This window comes from Cheilinus undulatus, linkage group 14, assembly GCF_018320785.1.
Source record: "Cheilinus undulatus linkage group 14, ASM1832078v1, whole genome shotgun sequence".
Classification (NCBI taxonomy): domain Eukaryota; kingdom Metazoa; phylum Chordata; class Actinopteri; order Labriformes; family Labridae; genus Cheilinus; species Cheilinus undulatus.
This window is the reverse complement of record NC_054878.1, coordinates 27,144,112-27,167,563: the sequence shown is the minus strand read 5'-3', so window position 1 is coordinate 27,167,563 and position 23,452 is coordinate 27,144,112. Positions and strand designations below refer to the sequence as shown.

The window sequence follows — 23,452 nt, the reverse complement described above, 5'->3', positions numbered from 1 at the left end:
AGAAAGCCCCAACAAAACAAGAAGGGATAAAAAAAGAACGTGACTGACAGTTGCAGCGAGCCAATCAGCGGCGCTGCATTGGGTAGCAACAAAATAAATACTGACATTTTATCCAATCAGAGAGTAGCAGGGGGCGTGGATGAATTCTTGTGTCCGTACTGTGTTTACTTCCGTCAATATTTCTAACGGTGCTCAGAGGAGACAAGAAACAGAAGTCAAGACGGAGGATACAACAAAGGAGCCATTTGAGGTAGGTTTTCGAAATGGACAGCTCTACTGCAGTGAATTTGTGAGTCCCCGTCCTTCCCCCGCCGTGATCCTATACGTAGAATCAGCTGTCAGGTTTTCTGCATCTCATTTTTGACCGTTAGCTGTTAAATGCCCAAGATTTTGCTAGCGCTTTTATTTTCAAACACAACATGTAAATGCGCCAAAGTTATGTCAGCTGTGTTTTTAACGTTATTTAACTCTGCGTGCAATTTTGCAAACAAATAGACTTATTATTGAAAATATTGGCCTTCTTGTTTACTTGACAATAACTGTCAGAAAATGACCCGTTATGAATATGAAGTTGAAGGCCATTGACAGCAAGTGCAAGCAAATTAAGGCCTATTTTTTGTCTAGTAGTGTAAGGAAATCCCCTTAATATTTAATTATATTCATGTCTCTAATAATTAGAGCTTCTCAATTTATTTCCTTGAACTGTATTTTTTCTGTATACTCTAAGTCGTTTGGTATGATGCAATTTCAAAAATCTGGTGACAGCTTGAAGTAATAACTTTCAGGACTCCAGTAGTTAAATCTGTAACCTGCTTCTAAAATTAGATTTAGATGTATCTCAGATTGGAAACTTATATTTTAACCCTTTAAAATGAGTAACATCTCAGCTAAAAGCAATGAGTAGTGGCCAGGTTTTTCATTGTGTGTTTTAGCCTTTTATAGTAGCGTTGATTTCCTTTATAGAACCGGTATATTAACAGTACATTAGCACCTTGTTTATCATCCATGTGTTTGGACTAACCCCCACCCCAGGTAAAATGCCTTTCTTGGGCCAAGACTGGAGGTCACCAGGATGGAGCTGGACAAAGACTGAGAACGGCTGGAAAAGGATTGTCTTCTATGGGCACGAGTTAGAAGATAACAACAGAGACATAGAGTTGACAGAGTAAGAACTGTTTTCACTGTACATATACTTTTAATGACATTTCCATACTAGCCCTATCAGCGTTTATATGATTTGAGTCAGTGCATTATCTGCTTAAATTACATCAATCTGAATTTCGATGAATGTCGAATTACAAAGCTTAGTGCATCAAAGTGCAAGTATTTCCATTAACAGCTCTGCTTTCTATTGCGGTTGCTTATATTTTTTTACCCCAAGCATTGAAAAATATATTTCATGGCTAATTGTAAAGCTAATATGCACATTTTTTTTAATTACCACAGGGATTTTCAGCTTCCCACATAAGAAAATCAGGATCCCACAGTAAACCAGTACAGCCAAGGTCAGATAAGACCTCATTAGCCCTGCGTCTGTTTTACAAACTGAAACACAGCAGACAGACTGCCAGGTCTTAGTTTAAAGTTGACTTAATTTTCCCAACAACTCACTCAGAAAACAAAAATATGTTTAAGGGGATTTTTCCCTTTTTAAGGAAGAATTATTGTGAGGCAGGAATGAAGAATGAGACAATAAATAACTTCTGTGTTTTGACTGATCATTAGGAGTGATCTGTTTTGACAATAGATTGCTGTTATTTGTGGTTAACACTCAGTTTCTTAGAGCTATTCTGCGCATTAATACCTGGCTGTAGCCCTAAATAATTACTTAGAGCCCTTACATTTTTTTAAGCCTGAATGTAAACCATCAAAAACTGAACAAGGGTATTTGGTGTAAATGCTACATAGCTCAAGAAAACCAGGTAGCAGGAAGCCACTAGATGATAACAATCTTCTTTACTAAATTGCAGGGATAAGGCAGTAGTGTTTCTGCATCAAAAAATACCATAATGCTGACTGCTATCTCGGCTATGGCAGAGTTTTTGATGTGGTGATTTGCATCCCACAATTGCAGCTCGTTGTTGCCAAAGGGACGTCATGGCAACAGACAAGATTGAGTCTAGGGCTGTTTTTAGACTTTCAAGAGGGTAATTGTGCATAAGACCAACGTGTCAGTGTATCTTGTTTTAAAAAGATAAACGTATCACCATTATCAGGGAAAGACAGCTTTAATTTGATGGATGACATGTTGGATGTTTCACCTTTGGTAGATTGGAATTTGAAGTATTGAGGTCAGGTATTGTTTATGAGGAGCAGTGATAAAGGTCTTCTGCAAATCATTACCTTGAGGCAGTACACACATTGTATTGTTTTTGTAAAAAAACAACCTGGTAGCTGCAAATGTAACAGAGACTAGAAGTTATGGTGTAAGGTGTTTTCCACTAAATTTGTTTGCTTAGTATCTTTATTGAATGCATTACTGAGGTGAATTTCTTTGGAAAAGAGATTCTATCTCTTTTCTTAAGGTGCAAGTCATAGTTGGCTGAACACTCAAAGAAAATATTGATGATTAGAGACAGTGAGACTTGAACAGACACAATACAAAGAAACAGTAACACATTGAGATAAATACAACCAGCCATTATCTTTAAGTGGACAATATTTGGATCCAGTCTAATTAAGCAGACAATCTTACCCTCTTTTCCAAGCTTTTGAGATAAAATCAGCAAGTGTAAGCACATCAAATTTACAGCCACTCTAGTTTTCGCTCATCAGGCTACTGCATATGCACTGTATTTTAGGGTTTGACAAGCCATTTCATAAAGCCATAACTCTCTTAAATCATCATATTTTGTACAGGGCAAAGGACAGCTGGACTCACCTTCCTCTTAAAGTAAATCACAAAACTATCACAGTCTGTTTTTTATGACCTTTGATATTTTTGAATCAACTAACCTCAATAGTCAAAGCAGAATACCAGATCTGAACTGTGCAGCCAAGGATATTTGGCTTCTAGATAAACAAGATGTAACGCAGAATTCAAGCATGACATTCTGTTTGATCAGCACAAACGCCATAGTTTTGGGTTGGATGATCATGATAAAATCTGTTCTAAATGGCAAGCTGTTAGTGGCAATACATTGTCACAAACATCCAGGGGTTGAAAGAGTACAGGACTATTGTACTCAAGTAAAAGAAGTTAATCTGGTTAAAGTTTACTTAAGTAAAGTAAAAGCACTGGTCTATATATCTACTCAAGTAAGCGTAAAATATATTTCATTTAAAGCTTGCTTAAAGTTCTGAGTTCTAAGTTGCTATTGATGAGTTATACAGTAAAATGTGATCTTTCCTTATCGGCAGTAACAACAAGAAAATATGGATCTCCACCCAGGTTGTTCAACTAAAGTCACACCTTTGTTAAAAAAAAAAATGTTATACACAACAGCTGTTTTTTGCATACGATGTGAAATCTTACTTTCACTATAAATACAATTTAGTCAACAGAGGTGGACAAAGTATTGAGTACTACTTGAGTAAAAGTACACTTACTCTGGTTTAAACTTACTTAAGTAGAAGTAAAATAACTGATTTGAAAATGTACTAAGAAAAGTGCAGGTACCCAAAGAAGCATCTCAATTACAGTAATTTGAGTAAATGTGAATAGTAACTTTCCACCTCTGGAAACAACTCAGGCCCAGTCTGTCAAGTTTGCCTTTAGTTGAGGTAAAGGCTTATAATGAAGACAGCTCTGCTTGAAAGGGCCACACACTACAAGATAATCATGCTGATTGTCATGTTGAATCCCTCCTGTCGACCAAAGTCAGAAAAGGCCAGATTATCAGATGCTTCTTTAGATTATCTTGCCAGAATATCCTGTTGTTTGTGGTGAGCAAGTGAGAATTCCTACTTCTTTGACCTGATCGTAAATAATAAACATGTTCCTGATTTGTGTGGTGAGCACCAAGGACAACTGAGCACATACGAGCTTTGAACAGCCAATCAGGAAAGCAAGCTGATAGAAAGTGGAAGTGAACAAAAACACTGCCATGGCAATGATAATAAAAAGAAAACACAAAATTAGATGGACGTCGGACTGCGTAACATATTACAAACGAGCTGGCAAAAGGAGGGAGCTGGACTGACATTGTAACTATTTGGATACCATGTAGTTAACAGCAAGCTCACATTTGATTGCGTGAGATTTGGCATTTTAAGAGTCAATGTTTATCTGTTGAGCCACATCAGTATCATGCTGGTGGGTTTTTGTACATTACCACTGAATTAGATTAGAAGTTTTATTCGCCTGTCGGACTGACTCTGATTTGTTTTATGGTTAGACATGAGGAAAAAAGTTGGCCGTGTAGCGGCCTCACCAAAAGAAGTCATATAAAAAAAAAACACTGCATTGGAATCAGCTTACTTGTAAGTTTAAATATTGGTATTGGTCTTGATTTTCACATTCGATGCATCTCTACTTTAATGTCTCTGAAGTTAATTATGTTTTGGGCTGTCTTCTGATGTCACATAGAGAAATAAAATAAACACACTTGATAAAACACATCTAACAACACTCTATACAACATCAGCTATCCTATGTCATAGTTTCCACTTACACATAAAAACCCTCGGACAGTGTTTGTGTTAATGAGATGGTAGCAGACACAAAGTGTAAAACTGTCACAGGTGTTTTTGCTTGAAGTTATGTGTTGAATGTTAACATACCAGTCCTTTTGACAGGCACACGCAAGAATAACTCAAACTTTAAACATTTTTATGACTATCCCTCCCATAAGTGTCTTGTTGTTTGAAAGACTCTAATGACTACTGTTTGTTGAAAGCAGCCAAACTAAAAACAAGGTCTGCTATTTCAGCATGTCTGCTCTGTGTTACATGTGTTTTTGTGGGCAGTCTGGGTCACCTCCCAGCAGGAGTGCTCTCTGTTATCTGCAGGAAACATGTACTGTTTTGAGGTTGGCACTGACTGGTCACACAAAGCAAACTAGGTCCCCATTCTTACTCATCCTTCCAATTTTATTTCTCATCCCTCACTCCATATAGTATGCCTTTTGGATTTTGTTTGGTACAATGGGGCTTACTATTTACTTCAAATATCTTGCTTTATTGTCAGTACTGTTCACCTTTATCTTTCCTTTCAAGTTTCATGCTAAGTATCAAATTTGAGTGTCCATTACTTCTCTAAGTTCATGCACTTGAAGAGTCAACACCTGAAAATGAGGAATCTGTAGCAGCACGATGACTTGTCAGAAGGCAGGCAGCCATTCATCATAATTGTTGTTGCAGTCTGCCTATTCCCCTCAAAGCCCCTTGTCAAGAGCTCACTTTGATCATATGTCAGTGATGATTGACAGTCATAACAACACACACAGAAATAACAGCAAGACATGGTTACTCATTTGGCTTATAATGGCAGCATTTTTAACCAGCTAGGCTACAAGTTGTCTTTTTTTTCAGAAGTAGTGTTTCTTCAGTGCTTCTGCACAAACAGTGGCAACAAATTCAGTGAATAAAGAATTGAGGGTCCTAGTTCTCTTCAAAATAAAACCTTAAATGTTAAGTAAAATTTCCAGTCTTGTGGGATCTTGTGGTTTGTATCCCACTTCACTACCTAGTGGACAAGGTGATGCCTTATGGTCTGTGTCTGCTTTTCTCTTCCCATGAGTCTAAAGGCAGCCTTACACCTTACAACTTTTCCTCCGATTTCAAAGTCACCGACAAAATTCCAAAATCGGAGTTTTTCAAAACATGAATGTGAGCGTAGATCAGTCTGGAGCCACTGAATGTCTGCTCAGAACTCAAGGGATTGAAAAATGTTTCAGCTCAGAGCTGCCGTCAGATCTCTGCGTCTGTGTGTTTGTGTGCCTTGTCTATCAATTCATTCAAGGCTGACATGACAGGAGCAGTAAACCACCATCGGGATTTTCAAAGTAAAAGCTCAGTGGTGAGACTACTCACGTTTTCATACAGTACTTTTATTCCAAAGTGTTTCTATGATAGTTCCTCGGTTGTTGCAGGAGCATGCAAAGTGGCTTCGGTGTTTAACTTTCCTTTCATTTCTACCCGATGTTAATGATTTAAAAACATCAGGTTATAAGAGATATTAACTTAAATGTGATATTCATCTCCTTCTACATCTTATTCTCTGCTCAAAAAAAGTTTTTGTGGATTTCCACCAGATGCATGATGGGAAATAATCCCAAAAGGAATCATACTCTAGTCTTGTGGTTAGTGACCCCCAAGTTTTGCAAAATCTTAGTCTGAGACTAAAAAAGTCAACGGTTTGCCAACAAATTGTCTTTGTATTAAACTGGTATTTAGACATATTTCAAGTTAAAGCAATATTGCAACATCTGCATTCTGTAATTGTAGCATGCCATATTGCGATTTAACCTTTTTTGTGATTAATTGTCCAGCCCTAATCAAAACTCCTCACTAGCTCCCTTAGAATTCTGAGTCAGGGTGTGCAGATGGCTTAGTAGTTTAAGGTGTGACCCATGTACACGGTGCCCTGGGTTCAAATCTGGCCTGTAGCTCTTTGCCACATGTCTCTCCCCACTCTCCTCCCTGTTTCTTACTCTATCCACCGTCCTCCTCTATCTAATAAAGGCCCAAATGCCCTAACATAAAAATCTTAAAAAAAAAAAAAAAAAAATACCCATCAGGTATACACAAATTAAATGGAGTGCTGTGTTTGAACCACTTAGAGTACAATTGCAAACAATTTGCCTTTAGAAAGGTAACACTCTGAAGTTGTTTCCCAAACTGTCAAACTCAATGTAGCTGCTTAAACAAAAGAACAATGTTCACATCTGAACTTTACTGTGAAATAAAGGACTGTAGATGGGAGCTATGAGCTGGAAAACTTGTGTAAACCAAAGCATTAAGCCTTAGCTAGTTCAGGTTCAAAGCTGATACCAATAGATCATAAAATGATGATTGTGAAGCTGTTTTAATGAATAAAAGACCAGGTGTTTTCAAACTGGAGTCTCCAGCAAGGGTCAAGGTTGGCAGACATTTTTATATGGCATTGCTAATAATTGCCTAGAAGAAAGACATTATTACAGCAAAAAATGCACCCTCAGCGTTTTTTCACAGCGTTTAAAATGCTCTCAGTTGAAAACTGTTCAACTTTTAGAACAGCGCTGTGTTCGTCAATGTCACTACGTCTTTCTTTGTCCTTTTTTTAAGGGTAGTTTTCAGGTCTGCATTTGCTGCCTGTGTCAGGAGAGGATTCCTTTGCATTGTCTGCACGTCTTTTGTTTGATATTTCATTGAAATACAGAAACATAGTAGACAGAACAAGCGCTGGTGAGAAGTGCTCTGAAAATTAGGTTATCGGCGCTGCCAGCCCCAGAAAAGGCAGGCTATGGACACAGAACTAATGGTGAGCTTTGTCACTTTTATTATTGTTTGTTTGCGGCCTAAAATGTGCATTAATTGTGGCTGTTGTGTTGGTTTTATTCCAGGATGGTTTACATGGTCAGAACCCCAAGAATTGGAGCTTTCTAGTGGTGTATAACATGTTGTAGATTTATGAACAGTCATTTTGTAAATAGCTGAACAGTTAAAGAAAAATCTGCTGGCCTGCTGTTGGGTCCTCGGATTTTAAAGAGATTAACAAAAGATGTAAGGCAAGGCAAGTTTACTTACAGCACCATTCATACACGGAACACTTCAAAGTGCTTTACAGAGTTAAAAACAGAATATTCATAACATTAAAAGCATTAAAAGACAATAGAAAGACATTGAAATAAAATAATAGAAAAACTAAGATACGAATTTAAGAAAAATACAATCAGCAAAAATAATAAAAATGAACAACTTATCACTTGGACAATGAAATTAAGAATAGATATTAAATGTGTTAAAAGAGTTGTTTAAAAAAGCTAAGAGAAGGTTGAACTTCTGGGAATGCAGAAGCAAGTATGAATGTTTAAAACCTGTTTTTAAAGAGCTTATCAGCAAAGAGAGTGTCAGGTTCTCTGGTAGTGGTTCCCACAGGGGAGGAGCATAGAAACTGACCTGAGGGGCCTGGCTGCCTCTTCAGGGTCAACAAGATCTGAGCCAAGACCTTCTAGTACTTTATAAACCAGTAGTACTAGTATAGTCTTAAAATGTATCTTTTGCCTGATAGAAAGCCAGTGTAGAGATCTGAGGACTGGTGTGATGTGATCTGCCTTCTTGAGCAGTAAAGCCTGAAGTCTTTTAAGAGTGTTATTTGGACAGAAATCCTCTGAAGCTCGCTATATTTTAAGATGTTAATAGGCAGTTTTTGTAACTGTCTTCACATAGCTGTTGTATGTAGATTGTAATGTCTTCTGTATTGTAATTAAAGAAGAAAGCATAGCAACAAGTCAAGGGTATTGAGGTAGGACAGCCAGTAAGAATATGTCATTTTAGGTAAGAATGAGTCTGATACACCAGTATGTTCATGAGCAGTCCTTGCACAGTGAGTGACATGCTGGTGTCCTGCCGGTGCTGATGGGGTTAAAGATGGAATCTCTGCACTAGTGTGTGATATCTCCCTTACGTCACAGAGTCCCTCTTTCTATTGATCAGCCAACAAACATTACTCACAGTCCCAGATTAGCATGTCAGCAGTCTTTTCACAAAAAGGCACAGGACACAGCATCAGACAATAATGTATGACATCATCTTTTCAGATTGGACACGCTCCAAAAGCACAGTTGCTCAGAAAGGCCAGTGACTTCATGGAGGTGCATCCAGCAGAAAGAAAGGAGAGCATTATGATGGCCAGTGGCATGGTACACAGTGTTACAGAAGGAGTTTAGGTCCAGAAGGTGTCTTACAATGTTGGAAGTTTGCCTTATTGTTTTATAAGCTTGTTAGATAAAAAAAAAATCTATGTTTGAATTTGAACTTTTTTGCACTTTTCTTATATATTAAGAGCTGTAAAACAGCTAAATTTAAGGCACATGTTGTATTTGTTTTCTCTCTTGTGCATGACTTCCTACACACCCTCTTTAGCTGATGTATTTCTGGATGTATTTTAAATATCTACAAATCCCTCTGAACTGCTTTTGTGTGATGTTTTTTTTTATTGGCTCTGTGGAGGCCGATGCTGCACATGCAACTGGTCCAAAGGCCCGGTTCTTGCATTTCTTGTTTATAAATCACTGTGGCAGATTACAGTGTTTACATGTGTGGTTGTGTGTATGCTCCTACAATTGGATTAACAGAGACCAGGGATTACTCTAGAGCACATTCACAGTCTTGACTTTGCAGTTGGTCAAGCAGAGTCATGTCTTTACTGTTGCTGGAGGGAAAAATAAATTGCTTTCAGAAATCACCCAGGCTGTTTCTGATACATTTAGGATGTAAGTACTTCCTCCAGCCTTGGAAAGCTCTTGATGCCAACATCGCCCTCGTGTTCCTCATTAGAAAACATTTCCTGTTGCATGCTGGAGTATAGACAAGACTCTCTATTTGCCTTTTTCTTGGATGAGTCAAACTCACAGTGTTTGCAGGTGTTGCCTACACTTTGTCAGGGTGCCTGTGCAGATATAGACATGTGGTTATTTGTACTTTTTACTCTAAGTTTCTTAATAGGTCTGCATAACATTAATGTCAGAAAACAGTGAACTTCCCATTTTAATGTCTTTGAGTCAAGTGAAAGGTACTGAAATGTATTGTTTGGAACCAGGGCAAGTTGTCTTTTTATGATGGTAATTATGAGTTATGTGCTCGGGTAGATAATAGGTGGTAGCCGCTTTTTAACTACCTGACTATGATGGCCATTTGGTAGGTAGCTAAGATAATGAATGTCTCAGTGATTGCATGGTGGAGCTTGCATGAAGGGTGGTGGCTCTGGGATGCTTTAGATCATTGTTCAGCCCTCTGGAGGTGTCGTGAGACTAAGTTAACGAAAGACCAGCAAAGGCCAGTTTTACAGTCCTGGCCAAGTGCTGGCTTTTTGCTGCCCATCAGTCTGCACAGCTGACTTGTTGTGGCCAACACGAGGGCATAAGTGAGTTAGGGATTTCTTCATTGAGCACTCATTCCATTCGTTCTTTCATCAATCCTTTTTTTTTTTTTTTTTTGCTTAATTCGGGCCAGATCATGGCAGCAGGTCAAGCAAGAGCACCCAGACATCCGTCTCCCTAGCAACATTTTCGAGCTCTTCCTTGGAGATTCCGAGGCATTTCCAGGCCAGATAAGATTTATAATTCCTCCAGGGAGTCCTGGGTTTACCCTGGGATCCCCTTCCAGTTAGATGTGCCTGAAAGACCTCCACAGGGAGGTTACCAGGAGGCATCCTGGACACCCCAACTGGCTCCTTTCATGTCTGAACTACTCACCTACCTCTGAGGCTGAGCCCTGCAACCCAGGGGAATCTCATTTTGATCGCTTGAACAGCAATCTCATTCTTTCAGTCAGTACACAAAGCTTAAGACCATAGGCTGACAAGGTACATCAAGAGTTTTGCCTTTCATCTCAGCTCCCTCTTCACCACCACCGTACTGCATAACATCTGCATTACTGTTGATGCTGCAACAATCTGCATGTGGATCTCGCAGTCCATTCTACCCTCACTCATGAAGAAGACCCCGATATACTTGAACTCCTTCACTTGGACCAAAGACACCCTCCCTACCTGAAAGGGAGCAATCTACCTCATCCTTTAAGTAGAACACAAATACCCTTTGTTTACTTTAAATTCTTCAATGTATGCAAACAATAGCAGCAAATTAAAAATACACAACCTATCAGATGTGTGCCATTTGGAATATGATTGGCACATTACCAGTAAAGGTACAATTTTACTGTAAAAGGCTGTGAAGGATATAAAAGGGAGGATAATAAGTTTATGCATGTTGCAGTAAGGGCATTTGTGCCATGGAGAAGACTATTTGGAATTTATGTATCATGACTGTAAAGAATTTGTATTCTGAATGGGCATTGTAAATCTTAAGCACAACTACAAATGTTGGAAATAGATAACTCAATATTAACTCAAATATACACAGTACTATTTTACAATTGTTGAAAATAGTTGGTGTTAATTTAATGTTTTGCTATAACCCAACTGCTTGGTACATATTTTGAAGGTATTATTTCTCAGAACAATCACCTGACAAAAATATTTTGCCCCTGTAGTTTGTAGTTTTTCCAGTCGGCTTCTTAACTTCAGCCAAAAGATTATGAATGGATGAAGAGTCAAGTAACAGCCAAGTACAGCCCTTGATCTTGGAGTGAAAGGTCAGAAGATTTTGTGTGGCTGCAGAGAGCCAGTGATAGTTTCATTTGCTTGACTTGGTTTGATTTGTTTGCATGAAAATGTATTTGTTTCACAATAGAAGTATTCTGCAGAGAGATCTGACACACTGTAAAAAACAATAGACTAAAAAAGCAAGACATTTGCAGTGACCCTCAAAACATTTATGCATGAATCATTTTTATTCAGAGTATAATGTGTGTTGACATGTTAAATGTTTTCAGGTTGCAGTTGAGCCAGTTCATGCCTCCCATATCAAAATCAGTCAAGTTGAAGCCAGTAAGTTAAAATTTATCTTATCAGTTTGAAGGAGGCCACTTATCAAGCAGGCAGGCCAAATAAGGCTGCCAGAAATAACAGAGATCAGATACAGATCTGGTCATTTTTTGCATGTTTTCTTAAAAAAGTGTCTGAGTCACTTCAGTTTATTTTGTCTACTGGTGTGTAATGGATTAACCCTGTCATGTTTTCTCCATTTTTAAAGACACTTTCAACAATTTTAAGTTCAAATCCTCACTAATCTGACTTGTTAAATCTGTCCCAGTCTTCTTTTTATCCTGAGTCCCAAATATGAGGCAACTAAATTTTTGAGCTTGTGGTGTCTGACTTTCCTTTTATTTGCTACAGGTGTCTTTAAGGTTGGATTTCATGTGAGATCAACATTTGTCGGTTCTGTAAAGCACAGGTCTCTGCAGAAGAATTGTATGCAGGACCTAAAAAATTGCCACAAATGCTTCAGCACAGTTTACTTAGTAGTTTGTGTAGTGTAGTTTGTTACTAAATTCTATTACAGATGCATTGGTAACTATTATGAACATAGTCCCTCTGTGCTTCCTCTGTCCAAACAGGCTCTGCAGTGACAACAAAGAGAATCTGTTTGTCGAAGATGTGTGTGAGCTTGCCACCACAAAGAGGAAAAAGGATTTCTACAACAACAACACCAAATCACAGTGTGAGTTTTAGCAGCACATAATCCCTGTTTTGGCCACATGAAGGGAAGAAAAAATTTAAAAGCCCTTTGTTCATAAATAAACTAAGCAGAAACACTTGTAGGCAGTAGTCATAATTGTAGTCACATGCTACCATACTGTGTATTGAAAGCTTGGCATGGAGATGAAATGGACAAAATAATAAATAATAACCTTGGTAGAGTTACTGATCATAATTTTGACACTGAGAGTCTTGTATGTTATGGTTATTTACAAGTCTCACGTATAATTTTTTTTACATCTTTTACTCTATAATGTTTATTAGTTTTTTAATGATGGGTTTATTTATTTATTTTATTTATTTATTTATAACAAGGGACAATGCACATTAATGAACATAAACATGGAAATGTGCCAGATTGTAGCCATAGGCTAATTTCCATCTGTAGTCCTCTTATCACTTCATTATAGTGTGTTTCAGAGGCAGGACAAGTTTTATCTAAGTATCATTTATGTACTGTTCAATATTTTAACTTCTATTACGGTCAACAAGAATAAGGGCAGCATTTTCAGCAGAGTTGGGATATCATGCTTTACACATATTAACACAGTCCTCTGCAGTCTAAATAAAACTCCACAGATTGTGAACAGACCATCAGATTTATAAAAAGTAACCAAACCCTTAAGTGTCAGCTGAGGTGCATCTACCCTGAAATAAAAAGAATGTCTTTAGAACATCATGGACAGCGATGGGAGGGAGGGGGGATTAGGCACACTAAGTCCCTTTCTTTTGCTGTCCGTAATCAGCCACATCATTCAGTTCTTGCTGCTTTTCAGATTTGATTATACACCATAATATCATAACCATTTAAGGTAGACTTACCACCAGCTACCTGAGTGTGAAGCAATGAGGTATGACCAAGTATGACCAAGTTTGTATGTGTTCCACTTTATTTTATGAAAACGTAGTTTATTCATGACCTCTATATCAACCACAATCTTAAGTGTTTCAGTGATGTCTCTGATTGGTTAATCCACCTCTATCAGCTAAACTTCTGCGTTCTACTTGTGAATTTAACACTTTTAACAAATGACAGTTTAAATGGAAAAACGTGATCATAGAGTTTCAAAGCAATGTCTGTGATTGGCTGTCGGCTGCTACAATCAATGTTAAGGGTCGCTGGGCAGTGACTGTTAAGCTCTGTGGTTATGAAAGTGGACACCACAGACGACACTTGGCACCAGATCATTTTCAGAAATTAAAAAAAAAAAAAAAAAAAAAAAAATAAGTTGCAGCAGACGGTTTCAGCCTGTAGAGGGCAGTCGTTATGTATATATAATACAAAATGTAGAATTTAAATACTTTGTGCTTGGATGTCAAGTTTTAGACTCTCACTGATCAACAGTACTGCCAAATCATCATACACAAATGTTTTCTTCTGAGAAATGTGGTCTTAGATTTTGATTCCTCTTTAAGTTGTTCTGCCACAAACAAGAGAGGGTTTTCCATGGTTTGTCCTCTTCATAGCTGATTTAAGTCCTCTGCATCTCCACTTGCATAGACTCAGTTCAGTGCATTTATATTGGAATATCAGTGAATAAATTGTGTCAAGAGTTGTGCTTCAGTAGAATTAATAATAGTCAAATTTATAATGTGATGTCCTCTTGTCCAGTTGTTTTTAGGGACAAATGGATCTACGTGCAGAAAGGTAGCACAAAAGAGGTCAGTGCTGCATCTGTTACTGTTTTTTTTGCTATTGATTAACTGCATAACTGCAGTTTTTTGGCTAGATGTTTGTGTGCATCTTTGTGTTTTCACAGCGCCATGGATACTGCACACTTGGTGAAGCGCTTAACCGTCTAGACTTTTCTAGTGCCATTCAGGACCTGAGGAGATTCAACTATGTGGCAAAAGTGAGCAACTACTTTAATCCCTCTGAAACTGATGTGTAATCCAGGAACTATTTTAATTCTGTTTCTCTCCTCCAGCTTTTCCAGCTAATAGCTCGGTCCGAGCTGACCTCTCTGAGTGGAGCTGCTCAGAAAAACTATTTCAACATTCTGGAGAAGATAGTTCGGAAGGGTAAGAAGATTTGAGACAAAGATTGTTGTTAGAGGCAGAGGCATTTTGAGCTTGTAATTTTACCTTAGACTATGATCAAGGCTCAGGTTTTGTTAAACATAACATTTCAGGGCTAAAATGTGAGGTTTTGAACTAGGAGAGAACATTGCTATTAGACTACTGTTTAGTGTTACTTCAATGAATGTCCAACCACAAAACCAGTAGGACCAGTGTGTTCTATCATTACTGGTTTGCGTTGCCTGGAATGGCAAAATACAGGACTGACCTGCTACATTTCAGAGCTGAAACTTGTATGTAAAGAAAAAGCTTTAAAAGTATTAGCAGTATTTGTTTTGAAGTTTCATAACCTTTCCCTTTTTGTCGTCTGTGGGTGCCCATCTAAAGCATAATGGGTCTTTTGAGTAGAAAGTTTTAAGTCTGTAAGATGGAATTTTTAAAGGTAGGGTGGTTTGGTTGCTTTGCATCATGTTGCTCTTAGCTGTAGATGTTTTCTGTCTTATCTTGATTATTTCTTATTTGTCTGTTTTTGCTTTTTTAAATATCTTCACTAGTTCTCGAGGACCACTACAACCCACGCCTTGTCAAGGAACTACTAAAGGACCTTAGCTCCACCTTGCACAGTCTGACTATTCACGTTGGCAGGTGTGTCCTTGTGGGCAATGTCAACATCTGGCTGTGCAGACTGGAGACTATTCTCAAGTGGCAGCAACAGCTCAACAACCTGCAGATCCCAGAGGTATTCTGTCGTTTGTATGTGTGGAAAAAAAAAAAAAAGAATAAAGGAGTGTGTATCCATGCCAGAACTTGTTAAAGCATGCTGCAAGCCTAAACACACCTCAAGTTGATGTCCAGTTTGGTGTTGATGTGTGTAAAAGTGAAGCTGCTATTATATGTGCTCACATGTCTGAACAGTAGTTAATAGACACATTTAGCAAAGGGAAGTATTAACTTCCTTTTCAAAACTGATCTTCACTGGTCAACTATTCAACTCACATCCTACATCCCCAGTAAAAAAAACAGTGATGCAGTGTTTTAGTTTTGTCAGCATTAGGGTTCATCTCTCTAATTTATAAATTGTCTTTATTTTCTTCCCAGCAAATGTGTGATGGCTTGTCATTCAGCGATTTACCCCTACACATGCAGAACAAAATCCTCTGCAAGTTATCTGATGCCTATGACATCATTAACCTGGGACAAGCCACGCCCACTCTACGTTGCCTCAGTGAGAACAAGGTGCTGTGGAAGAAACTGTGTTACTTCCACTTCTCAGACAAACAGGTGAGAGAGCAATGTGTTTGATTTTATGAGACATAAAAGAGGAATCCACAGGCCAAATCTCCTCCTAATATGATTTTAAATGGATTTATATAAAACTTAATATTAGCGCTGTAAAACAATTAATTTTTTTAATCAGATTATTCACAGGGTTGCTGTGGATTAATTTTGATTAATCATGATTAAATACCCTTCATTTTTAATCTATATTAATCCCGTTTAATTTTGCAAGCGAGGCGACGCGTTAGCCAAAGTGCTAGCAGAATCCCTGATGAACATATGCTTCACGTTAACTGGTATTTTTAGCTGGAAGTGCTTTGGTGAAAAGAAAAATCCTTCCTGCAGAAAGTGCATAATACTTTATGTTGGTCAGCTGTTCCATCTTGGGGTTTTTTGTACTAAAATTTCCCATCGAGAGGGCCAACATGCTGTTTAGCGTCTTCCATATCGAGTTGGTTGGTCACTACTGGATCAACAGCCCGTTTGCGCATGCGCGGCAGCATGCTTGACGATAACCCTACTTGGACCAACTGCCCGAAATGCGTTGCCAGAGACGTTTCAGGGATTTTGAGTCAATCTGCGCTGTAGATGGGTTAATTGCTTTAAAATTTTTAATCAGATTAATCATGATGATGGATTAATCCACATTTATGCATTAATTTTGACAGCCCTACTTAAGATATTTATAGTGTATCATCCATAGGCTACTGTGTAGTATACCCTTTGTCCACCAGAGGGCAGCATTGCCTTAATGTACCAGCAGCACCATCTTCTTCTTCCTGTCTTTCTCTTGCTCTCACACAAACTTAGGCACAGTTCTCCCACATTTAAAAACACACAGGATTGGTGTTAATGAGAACTCGTCCTTGATTTTATCTTAATTATATCTAATGATGCTTTTTACAAGTTGTAATTACATTCTGTCCCCATGTGTTTAAGTCATGTTTTAACTCTATACTTCCTCCCATTACTGTGCAGTTTTGTAGGAATTTGGTCCTCTCAAAGAGCAACATGGTGGACTGGAAGCTAATGTACTTTACCCTGCAAAAACACTATCCAATGAAGGAGCAGTACGGCGACACATTGCACTTCTGCAAACACTGTAGCATCCTCTTCTGGAAGGTAAAAAAAAAAAAACACACACACCTGCAACCACATTCACATCATGCAGGCACCACATCAGAAGTTTATTACAAGCTGAGCGCAACATTTGAGAGAATGAAAGTAGCAACAGGCTCGATGTTGCTGATTGCAGCATTGTAAAAGCAGCATTTACATGCAGTAAATGAAACCGGCACTCAATTAGTTTTTATCCTGGTAACTCTACAGAGATCTGGCATTAGAATCAAATCAAGTATCAAGTTTGTACTAGAACTTGGTGTATTTCCTTGACTACAGAGACAAAACATCTGTTATCTTTTTGTACTCTTAGGCTGAGTCTCAGTGACATTTTGGTGCTTTCACCGCATGATTGTCATACTGACGCACGTCACAAGCACACAGTTTGAGAGGTTTTTCACAGCCACTGAGTTCCATGTAAGACCCAGGACATTGTAACCTGACACATCAGATGGATTTGTTTCACACATCTATCTGGAAAACCTCCGATATACAGAGCTTGGGAAGGGGCAGAGCCTTTGAAAAAAAAACTCAGAGGGTGATTAGATGAACGTTCTGTGTGTCACATCTTTACGGGCCAATCAGAGCAACAAAACACCTGACCTCATAGCTGCCACCAAGGTGCGCATGCACAGCTACCGAGGATTAAACTCCCTATAGAAGTTGCATATGGAGTTTATTGGTGACTATAGACATGTCAGTATATGACTTTTGTCGCTTTTGAAAAGAAAACAACTCACTGCTGTTCTTTGTTCTTCTTTTAACAAAGAAATGTCTTCAAGTTCTGATAAAATTGGCGCTTTAGCAGTATCCACACTAATGTCTTCTGCCATATCTGCGCCGGCCTCTTGTTGCTGCTTGCATACGTCAGTACTACGCCGTGCCTGAAAGTACTGCCCCTCATTGCTGATTGGTCATGTCCCTTTCTAACCAGGCCTAAACAGTTCAAATGGGAGCTTTGCAAGATAGATTCACCGGTGAGAAACACGGAAATGGGTGAATCCATCTGCTTTGTAAGGTTAAGGACATTGACTTCTTGAAAAAAGCCGGTAGCTGGTTTTCTCATTGATCAAAGTTAGAGTTAATAATCCGTAATCATTTAACAGAAAACCAAGGAGTCACATAAACATACATTATCCATCTTATTATGTGTTAAACCTTTATGTCTGCACTACGGTGGATCAGCTGAACTTAACAGCTCAGTCATGTAGTGGTCAGACATCTACTAATAAACTTGGTTTACCCTTAAATCTGAGCCTGTGAAAGGCAGATCTAATTCTTCAAGGTTTGAGTTAATAACTTAACTGGGCATGTTTTTTGTTGCAAACTAATGGCACTAGGATGGGAATGATGGTATTCCTTTGGTTTCCTACTCCTTTATTTAATGACCAGACCTGTTATCCTCCAGCACTTGATCCCTGTTCTTTTGTAACCTCTGCCATCTCTGCATCCGTCCTTTTGCTTCTCTCCTTCCCTCCTGCCTCCTCCGCTGGTTCCCTTCCTCCCTGATTCCTTAAGGATCGCCACCTGACTTTGTTATTCAAGGTACTTTCTTTCCCTTCAATCCTTTGTGTTGCCTCAGTTCTCTTCTTTTTCACATATTATCTGAGTGGCTTATCTTTGCATGTCTACTGTTTTATTTGATTTCATTGTTTTGCTTCAGGTTTGTTTCATGCACTGATGCCTTTTCTGCTCACTTTTGTACATCAGTTAACTGCATTTTACTGATTAGATCATTTACCCCAATGAATGCTAAATTAATGTCTTGAAGTCATTTAGTTTAATACAACTGTTGGTTCGTGTATACTTTCGTCCACGACAAGGTTGCAACAGCTGTTTGTTAATCCATCTCAACATTGGAGCTCTAAGTTCTTTACTTCAAACTACTGCTCTTTGATATACTGTATGTAAATGCTAAATTAATACTTTTATATGGTGCTGGTGCCTAAAGGGTGCGTGAATTGATCCTTTATTAGAGAAAAAAAAAGTGTGTTGAAAGTCAGCGGGGGGCTACTGGTATCATAACTGAGTCAAGGAAATATCTTCATGCCAGTTGAATGTTGGATAATAAAGGAAACTGGTGCAACTTAAAAACACAAATCACACAAACTCTGTAATGATTTTTGTGCCTTTCATTTGGATGGTGGGGTATCAAAATTAATTATCAATATCTGTGTTGTAATTTGGTTGGGTAGGTATTGGATGTACTGGTGCCAGTGGATTTTGATAATCATCCCTGCTGGGCAATGCTTTACAAGCCAGTTGAATAAAAATAACATTTTGCACACAAGTAAGAGGCTGTCATAGGCTAAATGAAACCTCTTCACTATTTTTTTAGATAAAAAGTACTGAATAAAGTCTATATGAGGGGGAAATACTCTAAACATTTTACATTAACAGGTCCAGCCAAAATGATGTGGGCTTATCTGAAATTGTAATACCATGGCTAGCCTGGGATGACCTAAATTGAGTGTAAAGGTCAAATGCAATGGTCATCAGGCCTGATTACCATCTTTTGCTTATAAGATTTCTTCAAAGCACACTACTACAGAAACAATCCAGTTCTTCTTCTTGACCCTACCAAATGCTTTCACTGTCCAGTCCACTGTATACTGTATGCCATGGCGGCATGTAACCACTAGGCCACTAGTTTTTTTAATTTTTATTTACTTTGAATGAAAACAAAATATTTTTAGAGTTTTCCTCATCCATTCTTGACCATGAAAAGGGAAATCACTCATTGTCCAGCTTTGGTTTTTGTATTTCTAAAATTAAAATCAGATTGTATTTTTATTTCAAATATTAGTTTCTGAAATGAAAATCCAGAAGAAATCCAGGAAGGATGAATTCAAAATAGTTTTTGTCCTTTTGCAGTTTTAACTCTGGGACCAACACCACAATATTGCTAGAGCAGAAGTAGCACTGTGTTTGCACATTTTTGTTCACAGACTTATTTTGTTCACAGACTAAAATGTCCAATATAAAAAGAGAAAACCTGCCACAAATGTAAAAACACACATTTGTGGTGTGGTCACACAGCTGTATAATCTACAGCCAATGACAGGCAGTCACAAAAATCAGAGAGAAAATACGCCAGGTAAGAGTTTTCAGCCCTCCCACCACTACCACCACACTTTTTTCTCCATGAGACTTAAAAAACTTTCTGCTGAAAACAAAGAAGGTAACTTTGGCAAAACACAAGAAAGAAGAAAAAGGACAAAGTGCACATGCAGGTTTTACATTCTGGCTTTAGTGCAGTTAAGGTAATAAAGACAAAAGGTTTTATTGCTTCAAAAAAGAATCCGGATCAAAGATTTTGGATTTGGGTTATGCTACAATTAAGCAATCTTGTAAATCGCCTCTTATGTCATAGCTTCTCCAAGTTTAAACAAACAGCTGATGCAACCAGTTCCAGTGTTCTTTATTGAGTAGCTCTGTGCAACTGCATATACATGCCTCATCTTCATAAGAATGTATTTGTTTTCTGTTTTTCAGGACTGTGGCCATCCGTGCACAGCCAACGATCCAGACAGCTGCCTCATGCCAATCTCTCCGCAGCACTTTATCGACCTCTTTCAGTTCTGAAACTTCTTTGTTACTCTTCAAGCGAAGCCTCCGTTTACCTTCACTCCTGACTTTGAGAGTGTGTACGAGACCTTGATGTCATTCTAAGTATTAAGGGCTTGAATTGAAAAGATGACTTTTTGTATGTCTTCATTCCTTACGCACAAACGTTTTGATGGTTTTCTGTACATGTTTAATGGTTTAAAGAATGTGAATGATGGATTCAATATAAAAGGAAAGTATATGTTTTCCTGCTTGTGTTCTTGCAGTAAAAAAGATTTTCCGAACAGAGGAAAGAAAAAACATGTACGTGATTATGTGAAAAATTTCTACGTGAAAGCTGTTGTAGAATGTTTATAATAGGAAAGTGCTGTTATGTAATGTTTAAGAGTTTTTTTTACAGATACAAGTTTGGAAGAAAAAAAGACCAATGTGTTAAAGATTTATTTAATGGGGTTACAACTATCCTGCTCTGTTTACTTATGGTGTTTTTTTCCTGCAATAACTGAACGCATGTCCTGTTACAGTCCCTGTTTACATGATTATATGTTGTCCTCTGTGTATTCTTGTTGTGCTCTGTGTACATTGAAGTATTACCATTGAAAAAATAATGTAAAGCTCCTTTAGCCATACATGTTTTTACAGTTGATCTTTGTCAGATCAGTCAAATGACTGAAAGAGGAGAAAAGGGGAAATGGAAAGTGTGGAAGAAGAAAGTTTTGTATCCTTCCTCCATTTTTGTAACGCTCCTTTGCTGTCCCAATACTATTGATGGTACTATAATGACTTTTATGAGACATAACTAGTTATACAAGAATTAAATCTTTCTAAAGACGTGTTGGTGTTTTTGTTTTACATCACATCTTTGGAAATCTGTGTCCTTTTGCTTTTAGAACCCTTTGGAAAATTCCTGTGAGGAGTTTTTAGCTTAGTTTGCAAACAAGCTTAAACATTGATACTTCCGTTTGAGCTATAATAATCTATTTTTAGTTCCTGAAAACATTCCTGTACAGTAGGTGTAAGGTGAGACCTTTCAAAACATTCTTTTACATCTTCCAAGGCAAAAACTCACAGGAAGTTAAATGTTTGTCTGTGAAAAGAGAGAAGGATGAGATCTTTGATCTAAAAATACTGCTAGCAATCAGGCCATTCATCATATACACTCCCCCTCCAAAAGTATTGGAACGGTGGGCCCAGTTCCTTTGTGTTTTTTTTTTTTTTTTTTTTTTTCTAGACTGAAAACATTTGGGTTATGCATCAAAAGATGAATATGAAACAAGAGATCAACATTTCAGCTTTTATTTCCAGATGTTTACATCTGGATCTGATAACCAACTTAAAAGGTGGCATTATTTGTAATGGAACACCAAATTTTTAGGTGAGCAAAAGTGTTGGAACAGATGGGCTTAAACTAGATTAAAGTGAATAAGACTTAATCTTTAGTTGATCATCTTCTGCTTGCAATTACTGCATGTGACCCGCTGACATAACCAAACTTTTGCATTTTTTTGGTGATGCTTTTCCAGGCTTTCACCACAGCCTCTTTCAGTTTTTTGTTTTGGGGGATTGCTCCCTTCAGTCTCCTCTTTAGCAGGTCAAATGCTCTATAGGGTTTAAGTCTGGAGATTGACTTGGCCAGTCTAAAACTTTCCACTTCTTGCCTCTGATGAACTCCTTTGTTGTTTTGCCAGTGTGTTTTGGGTCATTATCTTGCAGCATGATGAAGGATCTCCATATGAGTTTGGTGTCATCTTTCTTGAAATTTGCGGACAAAATGTTTCTGTAGATTTCTGAGCTAATTTCTGCTGCCATCATGTGTTTCATCATCAATGAAGATTAATGAGCCCGTCCCAGAAGAAGCCCAAGCCATGACATTACCTCCACTGTGTTTCACGGATGAGCTTGTATTTTTTGGATCATGAACAGATCCTTTCTTTCTCCAAACTTTAGTCTTTGATAAAGGTTCATCTTCATCTCATCAGTTCATAAAACTTTTTCCCAGAATTTTTCAGGCTCGTCTCTGTACTTTTTGGCAAATTCCTGCCTGGCCTTTCCTATTCTTCTTGCTAATGAGTGGTTTGCATCTTCTGGTGTAGCCTCTGTACTTTTGTTCATGAAGTCTTCTGTGAACAGTAGATGGTGATACCGTCACTCCTGCCCTCTGGAGGTTGTTGCTGATGTCTCAGTTGTTTTAGGGTCTTTCTTTACAGCTCTCACAATTTTTCTGTCATCAACAGTTGCTGTTTTCCTTGGTCTACCCATTCAACAACTGTTACTGAGTATACCAGTGGTTTCTTCCTTCTTCAGGACTTTCCAAATAGTTGAACTGGCTGTGGCCAATGTTTGTGAAATGGTTCTGATAGATTTCACCTCTAACCATAAATGCAGTCTGCACAGGTAAAACCCAAATCTGAAACTGAGCGTAGATTTTCAGCACTATTTACTGTTTGAATAATCAATGTAATAGGACACACCAGGGCAACAGAACACCCTGGTCAGTCATATGTTTCAGTACTCACCAGTGCTCACATGAAAAATGGGTGGGTTCAAACAAATAATATCTCCTAAGTCGTGTATCAGATCCAGATATAAACACCTGGAAATAAAAACTGAAATGTTGATCTCTTGTCTTGTATTCATCTTTTGATGTCAAACCTAAATGTTTGCAGTCTACAGCAAAATTTAAGGAACTGGCCTCACTGTTCCAATGCTTTTAGAGGGCAGTGTAGCTTGTCCTCCAAGTGGGCATGTCCTTTCCCTCCTTCTTTCCTTGGTTTCCTACACAGCCACTGTCATGTCCTCTCCAAATAAAGACAAAGATGCAGATGATAAATCTCTGATTAAAGAAAAAATACCACCCGCAAAAACAGAACAAAAAGTGATTATAGAGGGCCTCAAGGAGCACAGAATTTAAACAGACTGTCATATTTCACATTTTCTGACTTAAAAGGTCTGCAAAATATGACTTGGTAGGCTTATTTCACATTTTATGGGTGAGTAGATACTCAGAACACCCAAATACTGTAAATGAGTGAAATTACTATGAGGTGGAGTTTTTATTACTACTGAATTTCCGCTCACAATCTTTGCAGACAAGGAAATAGGTATTTTTTTTATACTCTAGCCACTGAAACAGTGAAATAAAAATCATCTGGGTGGTGAAAGAGAAGTCCTGTCAAGTCAAACCAAGTCTCCTGGCAGTAATACACTGAAAGAAAAAAGAGTCAG

General features: G+C 38.1%; 1 protein-coding gene across 2 annotated transcripts; it reads left to right on the top strand.

Moving 5' to 3' along the window:
- The first annotated feature begins 139 nt into the window (after window positions 1-139).
- fbxo25 (F-box protein 25) lies at window positions 140-21,058 on the top strand. Of its 2 annotated transcripts, XM_041806040.1 has the most exons (11): window positions 140-250; window positions 1,033-1,165; window positions 12,103-12,206; window positions 13,857-13,906; window positions 14,005-14,097; window positions 14,173-14,266; window positions 14,818-15,002; window positions 15,362-15,544; window positions 16,520-16,663; window positions 18,179-18,205; window positions 20,156-21,058. In XM_041806040.1, the coding sequence occupies exons 2-11, from the start codon at window positions 1,038-1,040 to the stop codon at window positions 20,243-20,245; spliced, it is 1,098 nt and encodes a 365-aa protein (XP_041661974.1). In that variant the 5' UTR covers window positions 140-250; window positions 1,033-1,037; the 3' UTR covers window positions 20,246-21,058. The 2 variants fall into 2 exon arrangements, with proteins under 2 accessions (XP_041661974.1, XP_041661976.1); XM_041806042.1 differs by lacking the exon at window positions 18,179-18,205.
- Window positions 21,059-23,452: the final 2,394 nt, after the last annotated feature.